This window comes from Pocillopora damicornis, chromosome 10, assembly GCF_964200805.1.
Source record: "Pocillopora damicornis chromosome 10, jaPocDami1.2, whole genome shotgun sequence".
Classification (NCBI taxonomy): domain Eukaryota; kingdom Metazoa; phylum Cnidaria; class Anthozoa; order Scleractinia; family Pocilloporidae; genus Pocillopora; species Pocillopora damicornis.
The window spans coordinates 8736176-8756196 of NC_142679.1; the positions used below are offsets into that span (position 1 = coordinate 8736176).

The 20021-nt window shown below is 36.9% G+C and overlaps 1 protein-coding gene and 1 long non-coding RNA gene across 4 annotated transcripts; one reads left to right on the top strand and one right to left on the bottom strand.

The window, feature by feature from the left end:
• Nucleotides 1-457: 457 nt before the first annotated feature.
• LOC113677609 (QRFP-like peptide receptor) lies at nucleotides 458-11504 on the bottom strand. 3 transcript variants are annotated; one of them, XM_089183613.1, is made up of 3 exons: nucleotides 5540-5765; nucleotides 5362-5448; nucleotides 458-1958 (listed from the first exon to the last, which is right to left on the bottom strand). In XM_089183613.1, exons 2-3 carry the CDS (start codon nucleotides 5393-5395, stop codon nucleotides 1828-1830), a joined length of 165 nt encoding a protein of 54 aa, XP_089039739.1. In that variant the 5' UTR covers nucleotides 5396-5448; nucleotides 5540-5765; the 3' UTR covers nucleotides 458-1827. The 3 variants fall into 3 exon arrangements, with proteins under 3 accessions (XP_089039739.1, XP_089039737.1, XP_089039738.1); XM_089183611.1 differs by lacking the exons at nucleotides 5362-5448; nucleotides 5540-5765 and adding an exon at nucleotides 11378-11504; XM_089183612.1 differs by lacking the exons at nucleotides 5362-5448; nucleotides 5540-5765 and adding an exon at nucleotides 2372-2422.
• LOC149038793 (uncharacterized) lies at nucleotides 10172-18212 on the top strand. The gene is made up of 6 exons (XR_016180059.1): nucleotides 10172-10400; nucleotides 10492-10578; nucleotides 15346-15541; nucleotides 16786-16946; nucleotides 17699-17782; nucleotides 17895-18212. It is a non-coding gene; the product is annotated as an uncharacterized LOC149038793 (long non-coding RNA).
• The last annotated feature ends 1809 nt before the right edge of the window (nucleotides 18213-20021 follow it).

Below are 20021 nucleotides of genomic sequence, written 5' to 3' on the forward strand. Positions count from 1 at the left end.
CGCGGGCCCATATTCCTTTCCAGCTGGGAACGTAATTCTAAACATCTGGCTAAACATCTCAAGAACTAAAGGTAGTTATTTCCTGGATTTACGAATGAACACTTGCCACTTATATGATTAGTTTCTTATCTCTCATCTATTTAGTGTGGTAGATCCACAGCTTGTAAACGTCTTTCCACTTTTCACGCGCATTTGCTAATCGGCTTCTCGTCGAAATATTCTCCTTGAGACATCGTCTTTAAGCAATTTTTTTAGTGGTTAATTCATAGTCCAAATAAGTTTATAGTAGTGTAGTGCTTACGACAGAAAAGCAGGCGTTATTTTGTACCAAAAGGATTAAGTTTGAGCCCAATTTTGGACCTAGAGGGTTGAAAAATTATAAATGCAGAAAGAAATGGCTCTAGAGCAGCACCTGTCAGCAGAGTTTTAAGACCAGGAAGATGATTAAAACTGAAAATTCAACAGAAACAATACTTTATTTTATTATAAGACATTAATTGAGTTATGCTAAAATACTTTAAACTCAATTGAACTAAATAAATTTATATATAGTAAGAGTAAATGAGCTTGCTACAAGGTTTTGAATGTGATAAATGTATTTTACAAATTTCGGGTCCCTCGAGTTATACCACATCATACCAGTGGCAAAATCTATTCACCAAAGTTAACCTGTTTTCAATGTTTTAGACTAACCTATGATCAATCTTAAAGGGCGCAGACTATGCTTTACTTAATGACGTTTAACTAAGACCACAGTTGATCCATTGCCGGTACTTGTATTTTAATTGAAAACATCGTGATCCTTCTTTATTCAAACTTCTATTGTACCTGAATATTATGCAGCTTCACGGTTGGCCCTGGTGCATGCAGGACAGCACCCCAGTAGATTTTTAAGCCTTCGACGATAATTTCCACTGAAAATGAGACAAATAACAGGGTTAATGGCACAGTTCAAGTGAGCCAGAGAAACGGCAACGTCTGCAAAATGTTGGAAGCCACAAGACACTGTCATAGTGCTGTCTAGTGGATAGAAGAGAAGCAACCACCGGATAGTGACGGGCATCCAGCATACTGCGAATGTTGACACGATGGCAATGGACATCTTCAGCACATTTCTCTCTCTCCTCAAATGTTGTGCTCTTGCGTTGGCTGATTCCTCGCCTGGAATATTCTGGGATTTAAGTTTTAAAAAAATTGCAAGGTAAAGCGTGGCAATCAAAACCAAAGGGAAATACCAGAATACTACGAGCATTGGCACTCCGTAATTTGGGAAAGGAAAGGACTCCCCAAATGTGCCTTTCCATTTGCGCTCACATGACAACCGTTCTGGTGACTCAACAAGTTTAAAGGTCAACAGGTCTGGGATATGGACAACGGCACCAATGATCCAAGTGGCGAGAATAAAGAATCGGCACTGCTTTGAACTGATGAGTGGGGAACGGAGGGGAAACACTACTGCTCCAAATCGATCCACTGCTATCAAAACCAGGCTCTGAACAGATACGAGACCGGAGATATTTGGAAAGAAAGGCCTCAGCTTACACAAGGCTTGTCCAAGATGACCATCAATCAACCAGGATCCGGTGTTAATGTTTATTACGATGTACGGAGACTGGAAAATCGGAAACAGCAGATCTGACATAGCCATGTTTACAATAAAGAAATTGATTGGTCTTTGCATGGATTTGGTCTTGAAAACAATAGTTCCAATGGTGATATTTCCGATCAGGGACACAACAAAAATTAGACAGTGAAAGATGGACGTTCCGATTATTTTAGCTTCATGGTTGAAGCAGTTGGATGGTTGTGTTCCATTCATTGGTGCTGTCAGGTTTGCGGACATCCTTGAGGCCGAGAAGTCAGTGTCTGCGGCTGCTGTTCTCTAACTTTAGCAACTGCCTTTACTCTTTCAGTGGATAAAACAAACCTGATCAGGATTCGCTTTATTTTTCCAGTTCCTGGCAAATTGGAAAGTGAATTAGTTTGTAACACAGTTTAATTTTAATTATGTGATAGTCGTAATTTACAAAGTTTGGGTCCCTCAAATAGCATAGCTCGGTAGAAAAATAATTATTTACTCCTCAGTTAACCTGTCTCCAACGATCTAGACTTCACTTGTGAGCAGTTTTAAAAAGTGGGAGACTATGCTCTACTTTACACAGTTCAACTATGGACACAAAAAAATTGATTGCCGATACAATCCTCTTTCAATCTCTTTCAAGCGAGAATCGTGCGGGCCATAAATCCTTAGCGGGAAAAAAGAGGTTCAGTCACTAACAGCACGGATAGAGAAAACGAGGTAAGTAAAATATTAATTTTATCTCTGGATACAAATAGAGAGGGAGGATTTCATTACTTTTATCTTACTCACAGGCGACGAGGGGCTCACTGAAAGAGGACGTACGGATGCTTTTCCTTTTCGATGGCTGAAAGGCCATATGCGAAACGAAAAGCGATGAGTGACATTTGTAAGAAACAAATACCCAACATTCGTTTCGGGTTTAGCGAAACGTCACTGTAGCCTCGTATATGTAGCATAAGGAGGTTTTGCAATACAATGGTTTTAACTTATGAAGGTCTATACAAAGAAAATGGATTCGTAATATTTAGTTAATATTTTTTTTAGCCCGTGCTTTATCAGGATATGTAACCGTCATTGATTTCTAGGCGTAATTTTCATTTTTCATTCATGTCAACACACACCTGGGGGTGGTCCGAGTACGACAATCTATAAGTAGGCCTCGCGATATGCCAGCTTCACTTCACTTGGACCAGATGCCTCTGTCCTATTATTTTCTCTTTTCTCAGTATTCAAGAAAATATAAACAGTTTATATTCTCATGCGGTAATTTCTATGGATCGAACTTTTTGTCGGCCAAATTTTAATAAAAATCAAAACGACCAGAAGAAAGGTGGTCGGGGCTTGCATACTGGCCATGATTAAATTTCACACCCTCCATTCAAACGCATATTCACTGGTTATTTTTAGTCTTACAAACTATTGTCATATTAATGAAGATAGTTAAAGTAAAGTTTCACATTTTACTGCTCTCAGACTATTTTCCTTTTTTCATGCGATAACTTTACCGGGTAAATTCATGCAAATTAAAAAATTGATAAGGTGTCACAACTTTAAGAATAATTTGGTCGTTGTGGTTGTTTAACAACACAGCTGGTTTTGTTTAGTGGATGATATGCTGTTCTTTGTTATGCCTCAAAGATCCTGAAAACCTTTTCTGCAAAGCGCTTTTGAAGACTTCAAATGTGGTTATTTGAATTAAGATGGAATTGGAGAAATTGGTTACCGACCTTTTTCTTACGGCCGTTCTTTTCCCAACGCCATTCATGCCAAAAAATTGAGTTGAAAGTGATGATATAAAATGATGTGGCCATGTGGTGAATAATAAAACTGTTTTTTTTTTTACATCAAAGAAGTTCGTCATACTTTCCAACATATGGTTTCAGAATTTTTTAGGATGCATAAGGAATAAAAACAATTATTCGACAGGCTGCTAAATTGAAACAGGGTTTTCGATCACGTCAGAGCTGAATCGTTTGGAAATATTCACACGCATCTTAAACAAAATTGCATGAAATTAGTAAGAGGAGTACCTATTCGCAACTTTAATCTTTTCAGCCACTGGAAACTAACGGTATCAAAATATGGAATCGTTCAAATACAATTCATAACTCGTATTTTTTGTTATAAAACACAACAAGATAACATAATGTTTTATTCAAGATATGATAATTTCTTTGCCCAAGAAAGTAATAAAATTTAACTTTTCGCTAAATTTCAGCTGACTAATAAGATTCACCCAGCCAAACCAGAAGCGAAATAGCTCACAAGGTAATAGCGTAACAAAGAAAGATAAAATCCAACGAGATTTGTAACACCTCAAAACAGGTTAAATCAGATAGGCTGAATGAATATTGTAAAGACTCAGAAGATGGTAAATCAGTCACAAAACGTGCACGATATAGCCAAATGGGAGTCAAAAACTTCGCGAAAATCATCTTGAAGACTGGTTGAAATCATTTATGCGGTGCCACAAAACGGCCATCTCAGCTGTTGGGAATTACATTCCTTTTTTCGGTTTCGCACGTTTTAAATGCAAATAACGAACGACAACAATATCCAGTCCTTTTATCCGAATGAGCTGGGTCATTAGCGCATATTAAATATCAATGTCAATATGGTCATGTTGGTAATGTTTATTCACCGTTGACGTGTGTCATTTTTAAGGCAAAAGATTCTCAAATAGAGTAGTTTCCCAAAATACTGGGACGAGGAACCCTCGATTGAATTTTGGCCATACAAATTATACTAGACGAGAAGAGTGTACTATAACTCTCTATCACTTGTCAAAGGGGAACCAGAGAACAGTTGACGAAACCCCGTAAAAGTTTACCACAGAAGCCATCAAATAATGCCTCGAATGATAAAGACTCATCCAGCTCTTAACTAGGAGATCAGTAACTAGCAGAATATAGCGTGAGTTACCGCGATCATGTGTACTCGATGTAATCGATCACTTCACCGCAAAGCTACACAAACTAAAACACGAGGAAATTGAAAGAAAACTAAGAACGAAAGATGTTTAACGTGTTGCAGACGTTCAACTTATATATTGAAAAAGGAAAGCTGTCTCTAACAGTTGTTAATCTACTCAATGTTTTTATTACGGGTGCCATGGGTAATGACTTCTGTGTGACAATAATGAGTTTGAGGTTCTGACAGCTCTCAGCCCCTCACGCAAAAATCAACACAAGATCTATAAATAGTTTTGGAATCATAAATGGGGTATACATGTACCTCTTAAGAGAGTGTCTCTGTAAGAGCGGTCCGGTCGATTTTGCTTGAGACACGGATTTCGCTCGTTTCTCGTGTGTTGTAAGACATTCATGTACCTATACTAAAACCACAATCAGTTTGATCGGATCTCTTTATTTTTCAGAGTTTTATGGAAATTAAATTTCACTCGAGCGAAGGCTTGTTGTGACACTTTTCAAGACTTTAATTTCATACAACTTTAGAGGACAATTTACAAAAAACTACGGAACTCAGAAAAAAACAAATACCACAGCCATGTATATTAACTCTATCTTATCTATCGAGGCGACTTTCGTAAAGATCACGTGTCAATCAAGGAAACAGGAAGACTTGAATGACACCTTATCGGTTCGCCTAAATCAAACACGCCAAAACCGATCAAATTCAAGGTAAATTTTTGAAAAAGTGAGGCGTTCTTAACTGATCCAACTAACATAGCGAGGAAGTAGGTGCCATAGAAAAGATAACTACAGAAAAAAACTTTGCGGCCCAACCTTTACGAGAACTTTATAACTCAGTGAACTTACCTAATTTTCGGCAATCTCCAAGTTTGGCCGCCATTTTGAGGGACTTGTCAACATGAAGCGTAACCGATATAAATCAAGCAGGTTAATCTAAAACCGTCAGAAATATATAAGAAAGCAATTCAAATGAACTTTACTTTCAATTCAAGCGGCAAAATTTGAAATTGTTTGTTAAACTTACCATCCCCATGCGACCATTTATTCCAACAATAATAACACTACAACTTTCTGAATTCCCCTCGTCGATTCCACCGCAAGAAATAACCTGTGCCACCCAAGCTTTGACTCGAATGTGAAGTACGAATCAAATAACATAACTGCTTTATCTTCGCGGCAATATGACGCTGGTATTTTGATTTTCCAATCGACAAGAACGGTGATCAAGAATCGATCGGTTTGTTTACCTCGTAAACGTGACCGCTGACCTGCTGCTGAGTGAAAACAGTTCGATTCAGAAGTTTTTTGGGAACATTCGATAAACATTAGGATTCTCAGTCTTAATGCGAAGGCATACTTCGTGTTGCAGACAACTTTTGTTTTACTTAGTATTCTTTTTATTTCAAATACACTTCGTTCCAAATAGGACTAGCATTAGTTCATAGATTTAAAAACAAATCTTTACCACGTAAATAAATGTGTTTAGATAATCGAGATAACCACTGAACCTCTTGTATCGCACCGGAAATAACTTGTCTTGTCTTCGCCCAACTCTGAGAGCGTGGAGCGGCGAAGACGCGAGACTCGGATTCACCATGCCCACAGGATACGCGTGACCTCACTATCTTTAAGAAAAATAAGAGACTACTCGAAGTCTGTATTCCGTTCAACCATTTTATAAGAGTGACGCGAGTCTTTCAATTGAATGAGAAAGTCACAAACCCATTCTTTACCTCACTAGCGTAACCACTGACCACTCACGAATTACAGTAGGCTTCTCCTTTGACGCGGAAATTGAAATCGTATCGAATATACAAAGTTATAATGAGTTCCTTTAGATCTCCCGAACTTGTATCGCGTTGGAAACAATTACAAGTACAGGAAGAAGTCGTTCACAAGCGAGACGTTCATTATGTCTCAGGACTGCTTTTTGAATAGCAAAGATGGGAAAAAACTTTGGTTCATCGTGTGGCTTAAGTGGTTTGCTACGACTGTCTGAATACAATGACGAAGTAAAACATCATTTGATAAGCTGCCACCTGTCTAAAGAGGTTTTTAAGTGAAAATGAGCTAATCTTGGCAAGGATTGGCCTATTTCACCTCGCTCAGGAGGATAAACAAAAAAATGTGGATTTGCTGTAGGCATCGCTACACTCTGGGGAAGTTTTGGAGAAGTGCAAAGGTAACACGTCAGTATCCTGATCATGATGGTGTCAGGAAGCGTATCCAAGGCAGAGATGTAATTACCTTGCATATGTCTCAGGACGTTCAAAAGCTGTTTGGAGTTATTATTCTAGTTGAATCAGGTGGTCTTCACTAACATTTTCTGTTATCTATTTTTGTCACGTGACATATCTGCTCGAAAAGAGAAGAAATTCTTTATTAGATGAAGGGTACTTAAGTACACATCACGTTGAAAAAAAAAATAGATCTATGTGTAAGTGCTTTTCATCACAGAGGGAAATACATATGTACAAAGTTGCTCGGTTGATAATCAATAATGTTTTTGTAGAAGATCAAATCACCTGACAACGCAATCTACTTACTCATGCGTACGGTTCACAATCATTTGCGGTCAGTTTTCCTCAGTTTGTATGATTCTCATTAACCGATATGATTAAATTTGCAGACTAAAACACCCCTTATTTGATTAAGAATAATAATAAAAGTAAACAGTGCATGTCGGTTTTTAATTCCTGATGGATGCTACTGGGCTTTACTTTAACTGAGAAATTTGCAATAGCTTACCTCAGCTCACTGTGTCCCATGCCGTAAGAAGCACAAGAAAAAAGTTGATGATAGTGAGTCTTGGCTGAGACAAGAAGAATTAGAGAAGAATCTACGGTCCCCAGAAACGCCACTTTTAAACACGAGACAACTAAGGTAAATTGAATGAATTGTTATTTGTTTTATTGAAAACTATCGTTTAGATTATAAGATACGCGAAAAACTCTCCCCACCGATTTTTCCTACATTCTGTTAATCAAAAGTTTCAATAATTATAAAGGCATTCTTGTTGATCGTCTTAATAGTAACAGTTTCCAGGATCCAAGGGGAGCAAAAGAGAGAACAATTTTCTGTGTAGCTAAGTAAGGCGACATGCCGGCTTTATACTTCTTCCGGCGTGATAACGATAATGATGACAACAATGGGCAAAAAGCACCGTCCGCTAATGATGACGATTATCATAGTTATTAACAATTCTCAGTTATAGTCCTGAAAAAAATCTCAAGGGGTCCTTTGAACCATCCTCTTAATCTCGCCAGAAGTCAAAGTTTTTTTTTTTTAATTTTTTAATTTTTTAAATTTATTTTCACTTAAAGCACAAATACTAGAATAATACAAACAAACACAAAGTTAATTACACTAACGCTTACGCTACTCACTAACACTAATTACGAAATACTGCGTTACATTACATTCACAGTCGGCTAGATTTAATTTATGTTGTGGTTATATAATAATATAAACCTAATTTGTACAAATACTTCTACATCAAATTCCTTTTTTGGTAGAACGACTGTATATACAACTGCGTCTATAACTGTTAATAGCCGATACTCATCTATTGAGTTAAAATAACATGTTTTCCCATTTTTTATAATGAATAGATTCTTTTTTATTCTTTTTTGCAATCAAAAATTCAAATTTCCGAGTTTCAGATGTTTTAGCCTTCAGTAAGGATACAGACGGCTTGATATTTTTACAACGACATGAATAAATGGTATATTTTCCAAGAATGATTATGTGATTTAACAAACAATTCCCAGGGATATTATCGGAAATACCAAAGAGGATTGTTACCTCATCAAGCTTATCAATTTTCATATTGTAAGTATTTAAACAAGAAATAACCGAAAGCCAAAAGTTTTTAGTGTAAGTACAGCTGATTAGAAGATGCTCAAGAGTTTCTTCGTGATCTCCACAAAAGGTACACATCGGACAAGGAACCAAATTCATTTTATATAGGATTTTATTGGTGTAGAGAATACGATTTAAGATTTTGTATTGAAAGGCTCTCGTTCTAGTGTCAAGAGTGACTCGACCCGGCAATAGATAAATATTTTTCCAGTCTATATTACCTGAAATATTGTATACGGAATTAAACTTAGATTGGGCAGTCGGAGAAATCTGGATTCGTTTCACCAGGGTGGAATAGATTGATTTTGAAGTCATTCTAGTTATATCTTGAACATCGTCTGAAACAGTTTTGTCAATTCGGTTGTTATTATTCTCTCCAACGTTAAGGAGCTGTTTCCAGTTAGGCGGAATGGCGGAAAAAATGCCTTGTAGGAGTAAGTAATCTGACAAGGAGAGATTTTTCTCTCTAAAAGCGTCCCACCTTTTTAATTTTGAGTCATTTGAGAGAATATCTCCAAGTTTCACAAAACCTGCTTCTTTTATTCTCTTGTTGTATATTGATTTCTTGTTAATCAAGAGGTTCTGGTTGTTCCAGATAGTCACATTTAAAACGTCCTGTTTTGTAGCTATTATATCGTGATTGCCATTAAAGTCAGACAAAACTTCAAGACATTCTTTATAAAAAGAAGGTAGTTTACAGGGTAGGCGCGATGGATTGAAATTGCACTGAAGCAGAAAACTGGTTCCTACATTCTTAAGATAATGAGACAAGAAAACTTTCCACGGACTACTATTATCATCTAAATACCTTGCCAGACACACAATTCTTTGAGTTTTAATTAAAGATTCAGGGTGAGGCATTTTGAGGCCACCGTCTTCGTATTCACTAATTAAGGCTAGTCTTTTGACTTTGTCTTTGCCTCTCCACACGAAATTGAATATCACAGAATTTATGCTTTTAATTATATCCTTATCAAAAGAGATAAAGGAGGCCCGATACATAAACTTAGGCATAGCAAATGTTTTGACTAATTGAATTTTACCAATTAATGTTAAGTTTCTCCATTGCCAGCAACTTAAGGACTTTCTTATTGACTTTAAAGTAAGGTCAAAGTTAAGCTCTCTGCTTTTACGCTGATCATAAGTGAAAAATATACCTAGTATTTTAATTGGCTCATTCACCTTATTAATATCGAGAGCTTCGTGATTTCGATAGGAACTTCCTAACCAGTAGGAACTTCCTAAGTCCAGAAGTCAAAGTTGCCTAAACTCATTCTAAGGTTCGTGCGATTTTACGACGAATTTTCAATTCCGGTGTGTTGCTCGCGCGACTTTGGATAGAAAAAACCTGCACGCGCCATAACTTAAAAGAACGTGTCAGTGGAATGAATCAAATCTCTATCACTTTGCATACATTCTTGGGAACAGAAAAAATTACTTAGAGCAAACATTCTAAGTATAGTGTTCATTCCGCGCAATGGGGCATAAATAAAAGGTTCTGGTGGAAAAGACATTTTATTTTATACCACTGATGACAAGCAAAAAGGTTATATGGGTGCCCGGTTAAAAATATATTGATAACTCTATTAATTAATACCAGTTCTAATTTAAAGGAGAAAGTTATGAGAATAAAATAAAAATTGTCTGTACCTCGAAGCATGCCTTCACTGTTTAGACTGATAGTCCTAAAGCTTTTTGAGCATGCATTCGAATATCTTATGACGATAAGCCCGCCAACCACCCCACCCCGCGCTATGCTGTTTTCACTTAGCGGCTGGTCAGCGGTCACGTTTACGAGGTAAACAAACCGATCTATTCCTGATCACCGTTCTTGTCGATCGGAAAATCAAAATACCAGCGTGATATTGCCGCGAAGATGAAGCAGTTATGTTACTTGATTCGTACTTCATATTCGAGTCGAAGCTTGGGTGGCACAGGTTATTTCTTGCGGTGGAATCGACGAGGGGAATTCGAACACTAGTTGTAGTGTTTGAATTGTTGAAAGAAATGGTCGCATGAGGATTGTAAGTTTAACGAACAATTTCAAATTTTGCCGCGTGAATTGAAAGAAAAGTTCATTTGAATTGCTTTCGTATGTATTTCTGACGGTTTTAGATTAACCTGCCCAATTTATATTGGTTACGCTTCATGTTGACAAGTCCCTCAAAATGGCGGCCAAACTTGGAGATTGCCGAAAATTAGGTAAGTTCACGGAGTTATAAAGTTCTCGTAAAGGTTGGGCCGCAAAGTTTTTTTCTGTAGTTATCTTTTCTATGGCACCTACTTCCTCGCTATGTTAGTTGGATCAGTTAAGAACGCCTCACTTTTTCAAAAATTTACCTTGAATTTGATCGGTTTTGGCGTGTTTGATTTAGGCGAAACGATAAGGTGTCATTCAAGTCTTCCTGTTTCCTTGATTGACACATGATGTTTACGAAAGTCGCCTCGATAGATAAGATAGAGTTAATATACATGGCTGTGGTATTTGTTTTTTTCTGAGTTCCGTAGTTTTTTGTAAATTGTCCTCTAAAGTTGTATGAAATTAAAGTCTTGAAAAGTGTCACAACAAGCCTTCGCTCGAGTGAAATTTAATTTCCTTAAAACTCTGAAAAATAAAGAGATCCGATCAAACTGATTGTGGTTTTAGTATAGGTACATGAATGTCTTACAACACACGAGAAACGAGCGAAATCCGTGTCTCAAGCAAAATCGACCGGACCGCTCTTACAGAGACACTCTCTTAATTTCCCTTGTTAACAATTTTACCTTATTTTACGATAAGTCGGATAATAATAATTCCCTAAATCTTTCCCAAAAACAAATTAGCATTGAAATATAACGAAAATTAAAGACTACCTGTGAAAACAATGTCTTTGTTGAAGATCTCTCACGGAAGTCGGTTAATGAACATATACTGGTTGATTAATAATCGTCCAGAGAAATCTACGGTCTCTAAAACTGCAGCATTGAATTGAACCCCAACAGAACAAAATTTACTTACCTTAAAGCTCGGAAAGAGTCTTGAACCACAGAGGATGTTAAAACCTGAAATTCTTTTCTGGTCCGAAGTTCTCCTTAGAAACGAAAATTACTTTGAATTTCTAATCATTTAGTTATCAAAGCAATATTTTCAGTGAGAATTAAAATTCATTTCATGTTCGCGTCTGAAGAGTTAATTACGTTTGTGTATATTTTGCTGTTATGCACTCTCTTTGTCTTCGTCAAGGCCGTTTTTCACTAATAAATTTTTTTAAAAATGAACCTTCCTAGAGGCGTGTTAACTAGCCTATTGAATGAATAGCTACAAAGTTTGTTGGTGTCAACTTCAATATCTTTTCATTGAATGTAAATACAGACGCAATGTACCATATCTCCATAACAAGTTTTGAATTAATTGTGGACTTTCAACAAGTTACGTAAAAGGTGGTGGGAGCGAGCATCACTTAGATAATAACCGTGATTCATAATGGTAATTGAACTGAGTGGAGTGGCATTTGTCTAAGTAACCACATGATTTCGAGTGCAATCTGGAATAAATAAACACAAGTAAATTTTTTAAAGACTAACAAAATTGTACGAGCCCGTAAGGCGAGTGCAATTTGTGGTCTTTGAAAAAATTAAGGCGCAAAAAAGTTCAAAGTCCGGCTAAACAGTTCAAGGAATTGTTCAGTTTGTGTTCGCCTCATTTTCGATGAAATGGAATCGTCGTTTCCGAGGTTTAACCATGTTTGTTTTAATTTCGGCGTTGGATCGCTCGAGCAAAGTGTTAAGCTGGGTCGGCTCCTAATTTTCGATTTCCTTAGCAATTCCTTTCTCTAAACACCACTTTTTCCAAACCGACAACCAAATCACAGTGCTTTTTACAGTGTTTTCGTTGTTTGAGCTGTTTTTCAGCCTCGGTGGCGAAAGAAAACCTACCTAAAACGCTGGCCGCAAATTTTCAAATTTTGTTGCGACATCTAAGGCTCGCATTTGATTGGCTGTTTGTGAGTTTCCTTGATTATTGACCAATCAGAATGTCTGATACTTTCTTTGCGGTGAATTAACCCTCTTCTGCTCTGAATTAATTCTCTTCTGCACTGAATTAATTCTCTTCTGCACTGAATTAATTCTCTTCTGCACTGAATTAATTCTCTTCTGCACTGAATTAATTCTCTTCTGCACTGAGTTAATTTTCTTCTGCACTGAATTACCTGAAAACTGCATTTATCTTAATCAATCAGAACTGAATGATTTTTTCATGTATATTATTAAGGCTGAAATCATACGCGTGATTTCAAAGTCACAAGTATGATTTTAGACCAAAATTGCACTCCACTCAGTTCAACTACCACTTTATTACATCCATTTTGAAATAGCCCAAATACAGGACAATTTTATTGATGCAGTACTGAGCTGGTTTGAAATTAAATTCATCCATTTTTTGGGGGGGAAAGTAAGGGTTTTGGAAAAAAAGGTTGCAAAACTTGCCATATGATACTCTTTGTCTTTCATTTTCCTCCAATTTGATTGGTTACTTTAAACAAGCCTTGAAATCTGATCGGTTGTTTTGTTTTTAAAGTAGCCTCCTCATTGGCTGAGAAAAAGATGGGATTTAAAGCGAAAAATGGTGCGATTCGTGAATAAATCGCACCATTTAGAGCCAATCAGGTTACAGGGACCACCAGTGTTTTCAAAATGGATGTAATAAAAAGAGTAATTGCATGACGAGAGTCTACGCGAAAACTGTTGATTCTAAATAGGCTTGGCTTTTTCCTGCTGACAAGAGAACGAGGACTCTTACTGAGTTAAAGACCTATATGACTGGTTCTTCTGTTGCATTAAGTTAATAGGTTCAGTCTTATCAGAGCCTCATCATGGTTTTTATAGGAGTCCTTTGTCATGTTTGTGAGTCTTATGTTCGAGGCAAATGAATTACGGTCATTTTCGATTCTATAGTCCACCATCCAGTTTCCTTTGTCTGAAGATTGTCCTGTATGTGCTCATCTGCTCCGGGGAACTCCTATCTATACAGGGTGAGGCAACCCTGTATTTTGTCAAATAGGTCAGGTGACAAACAATTTTGCTAAATGACGTCATAGTATCGATATCAACATCTAAGTCTGCAATCTTGCTCGGTATCAAATTCATTATTTAAATAGCCCCACTCACGCAATCTTATATGCACTAGTTATGATTAAGGCTGCACCCGAGAGTGTGAAAAGAGATTCAGAAAAGAGCATCCTACTTTTCACGGATCGAAAGCTGTTCACAGTCTACTTGCAATTTGGACCTTTAAATAAGTGCAACTCTGTTGTATCATTTTTAAGAAAGTTTTGTAGAGTCCTTTGTAATCATTTTCACCAGATCCCTTTTTGATAAAAGCACTGGTAAGCTAACATTGTAATAGCCATCATGTCTCTCATAAACATTATTGTCATCAGCATCATCGTCATCATCATCTCTATTATCATTCATCATTATTATTAACTGATCAATTGAATTGTGTACAAGTCCACAAACAACCGTTCGGCAACATACTAAGACGACTAACGAGCTTAAATTCGCTGTCGTCGCAAACGATAAGTGACAGCCGTGGTGGACACATTAAAAGTGAGTCATGTAATTCCATGATAAAATTTCCGAACACGCAAACACCATGGGAACAAGACATATATCAGACAAAAGCAACAGAAATGAAAATAACGGAAGTAAACACCTCGAAGAAAAAAAGTTGAGATATGAACGTTTGGAGAAATCATAAAATACTTTGTATACGGATTAATATGTTGTAAATTACTTTGCAGTTTTCTACATTAATTTTCGAAGAGGAGACAAGTTTAATTGAGCATGAATCTGAAATACTTTTCGTCTTCCGCGAATGGCTTACGTCAAAGACCATAGGATCAAGAATTAACACCCTTAAAGACGACGAAGTAGGAAAGGGTTCATTGATATTTAGCTGCTGATTTGATTGATTCTGAGAGGTCAACAAATAAAACCATGAAAATAGGCCTAATGATATTGATTAAGAGGATTTCTGAAAAACCTCTAATCAGTGAATCGCAAAGCCTTCTTTCATCATTCGCTCAGTTTTAGAGGGTTTTGACGAGTTATCGCACCCTCAGGTAAATTTTTTTGGCTTTTTAGACAAGCCAGCCATAACTGAAGAATACGAATAGTTGTAACAGCTTTTTGACCTAACGCCTTTACCATTCATTAACGTAAAAGATAAATTTAAGTTACTTTACTGGTGATCAAAAACATTTTGATAAAAAGCATTGTTATTTTTATCAGAAAGCGTTTCATCTGTGTGGTCATTTGATCACTGACCGCCTAGGAGTCATTGTTCATTTTCCTATGATTGGTTAAGATTTTTTGAGTGACCTCGGAAACAGGTTTAGTAAGGAAACGTCATCTAATTTCACCGATTGACGAGTAGAAAACCGCGCGAGCAACATCAATTAGGTTTAATGGATTAGTCTCTGTGACGTCAATTAATAGACACATTCAAACCTTTCTCACAATTTGCGTTTATGCCTTCCGTCACAGTGTGGCAGTCTTTTTTGCTGCATGTTAATGAAATCGTAAACCGTCTATGGGAAAGATGTAATGGAAAATGATCTTTTTAAGTAACGGAGTTTCAAAGAACTTGCAGGTCTGCAATTTCAGTTTTAGTAGATCGTGTGAATATTTTCAAATGAACTTTGTTTTTCCTGGAGAAGTTCGATCCTTTATCTAATAAAGAAAACGAATTCCCCCATTCTCTACCTACAGGTTTTAGGGATGAGATTGACGAGGTCCTGGTCAAATAATGAAAGAAATCGAATTCTTCTGTCAACCGCCTTGTTTAAGAACCACTGTTGTGAATGGTATCGAGGGGTCTTCATGAAATGAGCTACCCGATTCCGTTTAGGAATTTTTAATTGTAGATGTGATTAGGGAGGGCTTGTATCCTAGTGAGCTTCTTGTGTAATAATTTACTTACAGAATATTTCACCAAATAAAAAAAGGTGCGACCCAAAGGGCTTCTTCCCTTCTTAAAAGAGATACGACAAGCCACTAGCACAAGAGAGGTGGCGAATGCTATCATGCGTTCCTCCACAATTGCTTCAAGTGGACGCACTTCCGTGGAGCCATTTCTAGCCAAGACATATCCCTCCAAGGTTCTATCCCAGTCCACCAAGTAAGTACAGAACGCAGACTTATCGCAGCAGCTGAAGGTCATACACGATAACAGTCTAGTGAATGTTATTGTATATATGTCTTCTTATCTTTCAGTACAGTGCAAACGCCAGTCTAAATTTAAGTACTGTTTAAGTTGTCTTTATTCGCTACTAATGGCGTCCCCTTGCTAAACTGAGCAAGCCAGGCGAAGCTCTTGTAATGATGCTTACACCAGGAAACAATTGAGTCAACCCCTTCCTCCTGATTCTGCTCAAAATTATGCTCATGATTTTGCATTATGCTCCATTTAGTGGCTCCCTACCACTGACATATAAAATTTACAAGAGACAAAAGGCTCGCTGTTAAAGGATCTCATTATCAGACTACGTCAGGAGCCCATTCTCCTGGCCACGCATATCCAGGCCCGAATAGATTGTGCCAGTAAAAGTAGCATATTATGGTACTAGCACTGCAAATTATGCTTAAAATTGTGCCCGGTTTTGGAATTATGCCTGTGAAAGCGGGAACTGAGACCTATCCAATTTTTACTTCCGGGGTGTGTCCAGTCCTTTAGATGACAAACCACGCAGTATTGCGGTAACTTTCTTCCCCCAAGACATTGCAAAATTGAAAATAAACTAAACCAATATAACGACCTTCAAAATGATCAATCTAAGAGATCAGGCAAGTTATGACTCTGGTAAAGTTCCCTTCAAAAGAAAATTATATGCTAATTATACTATAAAAAGTGGAAAAATACAAAATAGGAAATACGGAAAATAGGAAAAATGGAATCTGCAATAAGAAGTGAATACCACTGGAGAAAAGATCAGGAGCATCTTGGGTGGAATCATCTGCACGGGAGGCTGTACACATATTTGGCACATTCTCGCAGGGGAAGATGGGCGCATAGACCTGGTAGAAGAGCTTGGGGCTTATTTCCATTTTCAATTTCATTTCTGCTGTGGTGTTTTCAAAACTTTTCTTTGATGTTCACAAACTTATGGGTGGGTGCTCAGAAACTTTTGCTCTAGCGAGTACAAACAATTCCTGTATTATATGATTATCAGACGATAACACAGAATTATTTTCTGATCGATTCCACTCCCTGAACTACATGTAGATTATAATAAGCATTTTTAGATTAACTTCAGTGAACGTTTGCAATCAAAATGCGTCTGCAAAGTTAAATCAGTGGCCATTGTCATCTGAGAGAGGACAATCAAACCATTGTTTGTTATCTCTGTCTAAATCTCGTTCTAGATTTCCGCATAATGGTCTGCCACACCCATAAAAGCCTCATCTCATCACGTAAACTTGGAGCTTGAAAATGGGTGGATGGAGAGTAATACTCCGCTGCTTTCCTCCTTGGCCTATTTTACGTAAGAGGAAAAGACCAACCGAAAACGACGATGAAATAACAGGTAAATAAAGCACCTGATTTTAGCACAGTGCACATTTGGCAAGATGCTGAAGAACAATGTTTACGAGGGCAGCTATATATTGGCGAATCGCTTTTTCATTTTTTGCTCGCATGGGCTTTGATATCTATCTACTCCTCTATCGATGACATTTGATAATGTTTTAAATAGGAGGACAGTTTACGATTTCAATGTTTCAATACGCTTTGACTTAACAACCGCAAGAAGACTGAGTTTAAGACTCAAAAAACGGTTCATAGAATTAACTCGTTATAATAATCAGTTGTTAATGTAGTTAGCTCTAAGATAATAACATTCGGGAGCTACTCTGTAACTGGGAGACTAGAGAAAGTTCATTTATGTTTGTATGGATGTGCTGATTTACTACTATTGGTTCCAAAGCAAAGGCCGCAATGCATTTCCCACGGGGCTTTGTGTATATAGAAAGACCACCGCTCTTAGAGTAGATATTAGATGTTCTAAATTTCCTCGACGATGACACAACATACTTCAAATTTGATTGTCGGATTGATCTACATTGTAAACACTAGCTCTTAAATTTGCGAAGAACACTTCTACATTGTGTGTTACTTAATTGTAGCGGTAACATTTCGCCACGTGGCGGTTACGAAAGCAAACAGGGCTTCCATTGCTAAATTAGCAACCGCTCAGCATCTGCTGAGTCTATTTCGCGCTCTTACTTTGCATAAAACAATCAATAAACTGATTAAGTTCAAAATTTCTTTACAATAAAGAAAGATGCAGTACCCGAAGCCAAGATGTCCTGTCCATCTTTCCACATTATGCTGTGTTACACCACTTCCACTATACGCAACTGGGTAAGAACATGTACATCTCTATTACAATATTAAATTACATATAAAAAAAACCATTATAAATGATAGTGATTTATTCAAATCTCTCCTAATTCACTCTCCCTTTCTCTTGCAGAATTAAAATTTCCTGTACAGTGCTCAGATGATTCCTGAGCAGAGACAAAATGAATGTAATCCCATCTTATTCTTTTCGAAATATCGTTCGTTCAATAATGTTAGTTCTCTTAACGCAGTGTATCCATGGATCACAAATTCAACTGACAATGATCACAAGCTAATTAACTGTTTGGAAGAAATGTATAGATGCCCGTTTCATAAGCCGCGAGGACTGTTGTTATAATGATCCAGACATTCAATGAAATAATAAAACCAAGTTGTGTGTCTGTTTGACCGACCAGTGAGAGGAAAAAAGTAGAGTCGATAAACGATTAAATGTGATGCAAGTTCAGTCTCTATAATTTCTAAAAAGATATTTGAGATACCTTGCGTGGTGAAGAAGATGAGATAATCAAAATACAAAGCCACATGAATAATGAACGTTTTCTCAAATCATTGCAGCGTATTAACTCATTTTTAATATTTGTTATTGACACATGCAATTACTATAATTTTACAAAGCCTGGAAGCCAAGCTTTCAACACCTACCAAAATATGAGCCAAAGGACTGAGACTTCTTGGAACCTTAATTTTTTACTTCATCGATGTTAGCCCGGCTGAGGTTTATAGGATTGTGCAATTTTGAAAATGCCGGGTAAACTTTAAGTTTGGCCTTCTTTAAATAAGATATATAATGAATAAATGGATAGCCTGAGATCAATGTTCACCGAAACTTTGCCTTTGATTGTAAATGATTTCGCTACTATTGTTAACACAAATAGAACGCGGCTGCAAGATAGCTAATAATCGACTTCGATAATTATTTACGTTGTGTGTAAATACTCCTTTCCTTCAGATCAAAATGCTGCCGATTAAGTTGTCCTCGAGAATTCCAAAGAATTAAAGCAAATATCTTGCGTTTTTAACTTCAAAATCACTTTTTCATGTAGGGGTATCAGTCTTTTGAAGTTTCAGGATAGCAGAAAGAAAGGATGTAATTAAAATGTCATCACGTTTTGCTCTTTCAGATAACTGGAAATAACTTTTAAGACAGATGAAAACAACTGAGATTGTGAACTGGATATAACTGAAAGAATTTAAGACTATAGTTTGTTTATTCGTTCTGTATGAGGCACTGAACTTTTAAAACGTTACGGGAATATATCTCATTAAAACTCAATGTATTTAAAAGTTGCATCCTTTTAACTCGAAACAGCTTAATAGTCAGCAACACTCAGAACAATCAAAGTCGATAAATTAGCAAATGTTGACAGTTAGAAAGAAATCTCATAAAGCGATATGAGAAATCTATTTGAGGATTTTTTATTGTTATGTGTAAGTGAAGTGCTTAGAGAGCCGACCTATTCCAAATACGAAGGTTCCTTGCTGCATTTCGTGCAATTCAACCTCACGATGGTTTTGATTTTGAATTGTTTATGCTTTTGTGTTTTGCGACAAAGTTGATTGAATACTCCTGTTCATAATATTTTTTAGGATTGAAATCTTAAGCGTAAATTTTCGATCAACTCGAAGCTAAATGTTAAGCAACTCTTTGGTTGTCAAAGCTCGTCAGAAATGTTATCAACCTATAGCTGTTGCGCGCTTCCTAAACTACTTCTTACCAAATACAGTTGATGCACGATTAAACCTTACTTGTAGCGAACTGTGATTTCACGAAATGTAAGGCTTATTGGTGGAATACCTTCACCAACCATCTACAGCAAGGCACCTGATTTTCAGGGATGTATCGTATATGCTCACTTATGTTCTTTGTCCTGTAGAGGTAAGATATTTCGTTGCAGAATATTTTATAAGAACAATTTGGAGTATCATTTGCTTCTGAGAAGAATGTACTGTTCATTTTTCATTATGCAGCGTGATAAGTTATGATGAAATTACCTATAATCATTGAAATTCAGTTATAGCTGGGCTAGCTTAAGTGATAGTTACAACTCTCAACTCCGTGAAAACACACTTGCGCTAACTTTGACTCTGAACAAGTATCTTAGGTGGTTTAGATAACCGACTTTGCTCATCTATATAAGCGAAACTTGCAATATCATTTGCTTCTGAGAAGAACGTACAGTTCATTTGTCATTCTGCCTGATTATGCCTGATTTTCAGGGATGTATTGTGTATGTTCACT